At 47.3% G+C, this 8,028-nt stretch overlaps 1 protein-coding gene across 1 annotated transcript; it reads right to left on the bottom strand.

The window, feature by feature from the left end:
• Positions 1 to 1,974: 1,974 nt before the first annotated feature.
• Positions 1,975 to 7,182, bottom strand: CHCHD1 (coiled-coil-helix-coiled-coil-helix domain containing 1). The gene is made up of 3 exons (XM_054070810.1): positions 4,820 to 7,182; positions 4,076 to 4,194; positions 1,975 to 2,770 (listed from the first exon to the last, which is right to left on the bottom strand). The coding sequence occupies exons 1-3, from the start codon at positions 4,959 to 4,961 to the stop codon at positions 2,657 to 2,659; spliced, it is 375 nt and encodes a 124-aa protein (XP_053926785.1). The 5' UTR covers positions 4,962 to 7,182; the 3' UTR covers positions 1,975 to 2,656.
• Positions 7,183 to 8,028: the final 846 nt, after the last annotated feature.

Here is an 8,028-nt window from a genome sequence, read left to right as displayed (position 1 = left end):
GTCCAGACTAGAGCGTGCTGCACAAAATTTCAAAGGTAAAAATACAACAAAAAAGCGTAAGCTCCTCTCCTCTGTTTCCTCTGCAAAGCCTCATCCCACGGATCTATCCTGTCCAGACCCCTTTGCAGTGCCTCATCCCAAGGGCTCAGCCTGTTCCAGTCTGCTACAGAGACTTCCTGCCCTCCAGTCCATGGATCCCTCTGCAGAGCATCATCCCATGGATCCAGCCTGTCCCGATACCTTTGCAGAGCCTCCTGCCCCAAAGCAGCTCCCCTCCCTCCCTTCTCAATGTCCTTGCACCAAAAGAACGGAACATCGAGATTTTGTTTCTTACTCCCAGCTTGGCTTGTCTCCTTCAGAAACTGCTGACCTCAAGTCCTCTGGAAGACCCTTTTATGCCATAATACCAACAACAGTGATAGTCACTTAGCAGACAAGGGAACGGCTATGGATGCGGCATACCTGGACTTTAGTAAAGCCTTTGACACCGTTTTCTCACAGTATTCTGCTTGAGAAACTGGTTGCCTGGACAGCGCACCCTCTGCTGGGTGAAAAACCATCCGGATGGACAGGCCCAAAGAGTGGTGGGAGACAGAGTTCAATGCAGTTGAAGGCCAGTCACAAGTGGTGTCCCCCAGGACTCAGTGCTGGGTCCAGTTCTGTTCAATATCTTTATGAATGACTCACATGAGGTGATCAAGTGCTCCCTCAGTCAGTTTGTGGATGACACTAAGCTGGAGGAAGTGTTGATCTGCTTGAGGGTAGGAGGCTCTGCAAAGGAATCTGAACAGGCTGGACCCATGGACTGAGACCAATGGGATGGGGTTCAACAAGACCAGGTGCCAGGTCCAGCACTTGGGATACAACAACTGCATGCAGCGCTGCAGGTTTAGGGAAGAGTGGCTGTAAAGCTGCCTAGCAGAGGAGCTGAGGATGTTGATTGACAGCAGCTGAACATGAGCCTGCAGGGGCCCAGGTGGCCAAGGCAGCAATTAGTACGCTGGCTTGGATCAGCCATGGAGTGGCCAGCAGGAGCCGGGAAGTGATTATGCCCCTGTACTCAGCACCGGTGAGGCTTCACCTGGAAACCCAGGTTCAGTTTTGGGCCTCTCACAAAGACACTGAGGGGCTGGAGTGCATCTGGGAAAGGAAACAGAACTGATGAAGTGGGTGCAGAACAAGTCTTACCAGGAGCGGCTGAGGGAGCTGAGGTTGCTTAGCCCGAGGCTGAGGGAAGGCCTTATCACTGTCTACAACTGCCTGGAAGGAGGTTGTGGCAAGGTGGGTGCTTATCTCTTCTCTCAAGTAACAAGTGATAGGATGAGAGAAAACAGCCTCAAGTGGCACCAAGGGAGGTTTAGATTGAGTATTAGGAAATATTTCTTTACTGAAAGGGTTCTCAGGCACTGGCAGACGCTGCCCAAGGAAGTGGTTGAGTCACCATCCCTGAAGGTGCTTAAAAGATAGGCAGATAAGGTGCTCAGGGATGGTTTAATAGTGGATAGGTATGGTTGGACTCTATGATTTCAAAGGCCTTTTCCAACCAAGCAGTTCTATGAACCAAATGAAGTACCATGTAGGACAATCCACTAATGAGACATTGTAAGCAACAAAAATTGCTTCCATAACTTGGAAACACACACTTGACCAACATTTATGTGACGAACAGGAGCTTGGGGCTCCAGAAGCGTCAGCTCCAGCTCCATGCAAACTCTACAACCACATGTGAGTACTCACACCATTCTCCGAGGCACTGCATTTTTCTTAACAATTACATACTGGTCCTAAAATAACAGGGCCCTGCCTACAGCTCTGCGGTACTCTACTGAAAAAAAAACAAACCAAATCTAAACCAATAATTAATCACATTATTCCAGCACCAGTCTGTGCTAGACTGTCTCTCCTCATTTTTGTTTTGTTACCAAAACAATGGAACATTCTGTTGTAGATTACGAGTTGCCCACATCAAACAAGTCTTTGCATGATTTTATTGTCACAAAAACAACATACTCGATCTGACACGGCACCATATGTGTCCCACCCATGAATCAGAGGGCAGAAATCACAAGCTTCTGCATTAGTTATATGAGATTCTTACCAATGTGCTGTGTATCAACAATGTATTTTGCTGGAGATTTCTTCCTGATTCTGCAATCGTCTCGTACAACAAAAGGAATTAAAAACATTTCAAGAGGAACCAGTTTGTGTATGTGTACATGTTAGAATATGAGTCATGAGATTACCATCACATTTAAGTTGGCTCCATGTCTGGGCCTGAGCACTTTTTGACAGCAGCTCAGAAGTTAAGCAGGAAGCTTTTACATGAGGAAAAGTCACACCCTAACTGTTAGAAAATGTGTGTACATGCATTCCAGGAAGATTTTATTTCACAGCGAGGCCCTGATGCCACACTGTGGCTTGCAGAACAACAGACCATGGAAATCTTGAGACCACAAGACCCAAGAACCTCATGAACAAAGTCAGTGGATGGTCAGGATGGGTGTTTGTCACTTTGGAAACAAAGGTGCAGTCAAGATACACGAAGCAGAGCCACAGAAACCACGCGACATTAGACGCTCACTCAAGTCTACTTTTCACTGTTTTGCCCAAGACTCCAACTTCAATCGCTTGTCCACAGGCCTTTTGGTGAAGGACATTAGATATAACGTGTGATCTGAGGAAACCTCCTCAGGAGCTTGTTCACCTGGCTTGATGTTAAGTCTCCCCTGGGTGACAAGGTGCCCTCTGCATTTTGAACCTTGCGCTCCTTCTGAAACAGAAAAAAACCCCCAAAATATTACCTCTATTTATTTACAGAGTTCATTCCCACTCCAAAGACTAGGACCAATCGTGCTAAAATGTTTCTTTCAGAATAATGCTGTTTCTTTAAGGAACACTTACAGCAGCTCTTGCCTCCACAAACACAAGGCTTTCAAAACCCGATGCCCTTTAAATGGTGAAATTAACGAATGCCCGACAACTTGTGAAGGTGCCCATATTCTTAGCTAACAATAGTATAAACTTACAGTAACAATGCAGAGTTTCTCTCCTATCCAATAAGTTATGGACAGTTCATTTACGCTGTCAAACAGTGACAGTAAATAACTATTAAATGATGGTACTGAAAAACTAGAAACTTGAAATCAGCTTAAGGACAAGTTTAGTACCTGTACTTACCTTTAGTCTGCTTTTGACACTGATTTGATTTCTAACTTATTATATAGCTAGAAACCTTTAATTTCCAAACAAGACAAAACTTATTTTTCAAGAAAATGTCTAACTTTGAAAGTTAGAAACAGCCTAGAACCTCCTAATTTATAGAGAATGAGGGATAGCTGTAACTACTTCATGTTTCTGTTTGTTATGAGGACTGCTGAAACCACTGGTTGTTTCTCTACCCCTCACCTCCACTACCACCCCTGCAAGCACAGAACTATTTACAGGTTCATGACAGACTGGAACTTGGGAATCCCTAGTTCCCCGACTCTTCCCCACTGTCTAGATAATATGGGTACTGGATCGGCACCCAAGTCAGCTGTGTCTTAATTTTATGAACCAGAGTGGTTGCTGAAACTTAGCTACACTCTGACAATATAATCCACATCTCACACCACACAAATCACTGAACAGCTCCAGATTGTACTCTCCCACATTCAGAATCATCATGTGATACAGAGAGGAGCAGTGACTGTTATTGCTTGATTAACGTGGAAACGTTAGGGGCTAAAAACTGGAAGAAATCAATACACAGCGCTGCTTAGAGTCAACTGACAGCAACTGAGCTCTGCTTCAAGAATCTCTCAATACAAAAAGGACTGGATGCAACTATTGTTTCATCCACAGTTACAACATATCAAACACTCGTCCCTTCCTACACCCCTTTAATTCTAGTTTAACTTCTGATTCAAAGAGGAAAGGCAGCGTGTTTGATCTACAACATCCAGTACCTTTCCTACAGCTCAAATGGGCTGCAACATTAATCAAATTATTCAGAGAGCATTATTATTGCTGGCACACAAAAATTGATTTGGGGCTTCCTCCTTCCCTTAAAGAACACAAAATAGGACTTAATTACTTCTGCCTTTGCCACGCAGTCATAGAACATCCGGATCTCCTCAGCACATGCTGCATCATTGAAGTCATTCTGTTTCCAGCAGGCCATCATGACGGACATCTCTGTAATGCACGTTGCCTCTAGAAGAGAAAGACACAACCAGGAATCTCAACTGTCTGGGATTTCACAGTGGCAGCCTCAACAGTGCATAAGCCCCCCAAAATAGGGAAGTTTAAGATAGGGCAAGAGCAGGTGAAACAGCACTGAAATGAAGATCTCAGCGATACTTTGTGTAGTGAAGCTGTTCTACCACAGGGAATAGCACTGCTGCAACCCTCCAACATCAGAATTCTTGATGTAAATGCTATATCAAGATTCGAGAGGTATTTCACATGCAGGATTCACAGAGGAAACACCACAGGATGCAAATTTGGGGTTGCTGTATGGGAAAGCCATCCTTTCGGCAGAATCCACGTGCCAGTCTTGCAGCAGTGAGCAGAACCCCGTCCCTCTGAGAGGGCCTTCTGAGCGCCAAGCCGACCCAGGCCCAACACCACTGTGGAGCTTCTGAGCTGGGACACAGCTGGGCCCGGCGGCGGCTCTGACCCACTGGGACCGCTGGAGTTTGGCTCCTGGGAGATAGCCGGGCCTTCCACCGGCGACTCTGCCCCACGGGGCCCGGTGGTGTTTAGCTCCAGGGACACGGCCAGGCCCGGCGGCGGCTCGCCGCGCCCCGGCTCTCCCACTCCCCCTGGCCCCTCTCACCCCCCGGCGACTCGCGGCGGTTCGCCACGCTGTTGGCCAGCGCCAGCGGCCGCGTAGGCCGGATGACGGGCGGCCGCTTCTTCTGCCGCCACTGCCCGGACACCCAGCGCCGCACCCAGCCCGGCACCTGCGGCGCCGCCATGACCAGCGCGGCAGGCCGTAAAGCGAGCGCCGGCCGGGGCACTCCGCGTGCCTTGCGACACGCCGGAAAGCAAGCGCGGCCAGGCGAGAACGCCCAGAGACCGACACAGAGTCATGGGATGGTTGGGTTGGAAGGGACCTCAGGGCCCACCCAGTTCCACCCCCTGCCATGGGCAGGGACACCTCCCACTGGATCAGGGTGCTCAAAGCCCCACCCAACCTGGCCTTGAATACCTCCAGGGATGGGGCAGCCACGGCTTCCCCGGGCAACCAGGGCCAGCGCCTCCCCACCATCACAGGCAAACATTTCTTCCCGAGATCTCACCTACATCTCCAAACACCCTCTTAAAACTCCTCAAAAATGTGAATTTCACCCCAAATCCCCTAACTCCCTGAAACCTGAACTTTTTACCTCAAATCCCCTCACAAGCTCCACAAAAAAAACACTTTTACTTCAAATCTTCCCAAATTTCCCCTCAAACACACCAAAAATATGATTTTTTTTTTACCCCAAATCCCCTAACACCCTAAAATCATGACTTTTTGCCTCAAATCACCCCACAAACTACACAAAACCACAGCTTTTATCTCAAATTTTCTCATCACTGTCTACAACTTCCTGAAAGGAGGTTGTAGAGGGGTGGATGTTGGTCTCTTCTCCCAAGAAGTAAGTGATAGGATAAGAGGGAAGGAAGGAAAAATTTCTTCACCAAAAGGGTTCTTGGGCACTGGCAGAGGGTGCCCAAGGATGTGATTGAGTCCCCACCCCTGGAGGTGTTTAAAAGACTGGTAGATGAAGTGCTCAGGGATATGGTTTAGTAGTGGACAGGTATGGTTGGACTTGATGATCTCAAAGGTCTTTTCCAACCTGCTGATTCTATGATTAAGGGGTCTGTTGGCTGCTGTCGTCCCTGCTCAGACCTCTCTTCTGCTTTCCCTGTGCACACCCTCCCCTCTCTGGTTGGCAGTCCTGCCCGCCCATGCCAGAGCCTGGTCACCATTCAGGATCTACAGATCACCTCTAGAAGATATCCTCTTCTCTGCTGCCTTTGCCTGCGGCAGTTACTAACTGAACTTGCACAAGAACACCAAAACAAAAAAGACATAAATACTAGGATGCAAAAGAAGCTGAACTGCACTCCCTGTAAACCAACCTCCCCATCTCCAAATTACATTAGCTAATGGTGGCAGCACCTTCAGGTACATTCACCTTCAAAAGCTGCTCCACCTTTTAAGTAATTCCAAGAAAAATGAGGGGGAGGCTGAGAAAGAGAAGGGCAGGCTACACAAGGATAATTCTAATAGCCTCTTGACACTGCTGCCTGCAGCAGAATCTCTATTTTTGGCATTCAGCCTGGGATTGGAGCCCCAGCATAAGAAATTCCCAAGCACACAGAATAAGGTACGCAATGGTGCCTGCAGAGGCATCTTAAGCAAGACACAAACGTCCTGTTTTAAGAGAGAACATGGAGCTAGAGTGTTACTCAACAGCCAAATCTCTCCATGGCCTGTATTTTGTACAGCTGATTGCACAGACACAGTAACAGACAGGACAGAAGTGCTGACTTTTCAGGGACAGACAGAAACCCAATTCCCTCAGCACACTGACTGGTGAGCCCCACAGAGGTTTCATGGCAAATCCCGAATGCACAACTGTAAAGAACATGTAAAATTCTAACCGTGTTTACCACTTCTTTACCTGAATCAACACAGTTAAAGCTGAATCCTAGACAACATTTCAGCTAGTCAAAACCAAAATGAACCACGAAGATTAAACTATTAGTATTAGATTTGAAAAGAATCTATCTCAGAACTGGAATAAGGAGTGATGATGATGCTACAGTAAATGCTACGCAATGATTAAGTACAATGCTATCAATGCTGTAATTAAATACACTCTTAAAATTAGTCTCCTAAGTACCTCTTTAAGAAGTGAGAAATTATACTACGGGTCACTCACTTTCTGGACTAATGATGTAAAACCTCCAGATGCTGCCTAAAAACCAATCAAGGGATAAGGCAAGAAATCAGTTGTATTTGGAGAAATGAATAGCATCGATAGCTGTGTCTCTCTGAACTGCTTGGATTCAGCTTTCAGGTAAATTCCAGTATATTCCCCCCAGTTTATCCTGAATGCCCAAGTCTTTCTCATACAACCTTGTAATACTCTCACCTCAGCTGCCTCACTGTGACCTCCTGAAACTCCAACTGGAGATGCCCTACAAGTTAAGACACACCCCCCGCCCAGTGTAACTTCTGTAGTGAGGCTAATCTGTTTGCTAAGATGCTAGTCCCTTCAGACTTACTCCCGTGTGCTGAGCTATTGTGTTTGGACAGAATTGGCACTTCATGCACACAATGAAAGATGCAATTTCTTTTCTGACGTGTCACCCCCTCCCCCAACTCCAATGCCAGCCTACTTACCCTGAGCTATCTCAACCAGATCAGCCTCTCTGAACTATTCTGTCCACCTGAGGAGTTCTGAACTGCTATTTCTGACTCCCAGCTCCCAGATCTACTCAAATCCAGGCCATTTCCACTGCAAGTTACCTCATGCCTCCTGATTTGCTCAGAGCTGCCACAAAGTACCATGATCTGCTCTGATCCATGCCAAAGTCCCCACAACCATCTCTAGCTGAGACACTTCAGCGTTAGATGGGTCTTTCCTGCAGGAAGGAATGGATAAAACAGCACACACATTAAGACACCGGTCACGTTGGAGGCCTGGAACAAACCCTGCACTTCCACTCTTCCCCACCCTTCCTAACCCCTCTGCAGGGCCACGTATCCCTCACTGCCAGCTCCAAGACACTGACTCATAAAAGAAATGCAGTTTGTCAAAGCCTGACGCAAGCTTTGGCTCAGCTGGTCACAGCACTAAAAGGATTTTGTCTCTGATTAATTTCAACCTGCTGCCAGAACGCAGGAACCTGCCACTCTGCATGTTGCTGATTAATACAGCTTCTCAGGAGGTGCCTGGGGATCCATCCACACTCTCAATTAAATCCATCTAAAAGGACGGCAGCTAATCAGTAAGGCAGCAGCAGTAGATGTGGATGCTTGGAGGG

The sequence above is a fragment of the Cuculus canorus genome, chromosome 7 (genome assembly GCF_017976375.1).
Source record: "Cuculus canorus isolate bCucCan1 chromosome 7, bCucCan1.pri, whole genome shotgun sequence".
Lineage (NCBI taxonomy): Eukaryota > Metazoa > Chordata > Aves > Cuculiformes > Cuculidae > Cuculus > Cuculus canorus.
The sequence above is the reverse complement of the archived record's forward strand: the minus strand, read 5'-3'. Positions and strand labels throughout refer to the sequence as shown.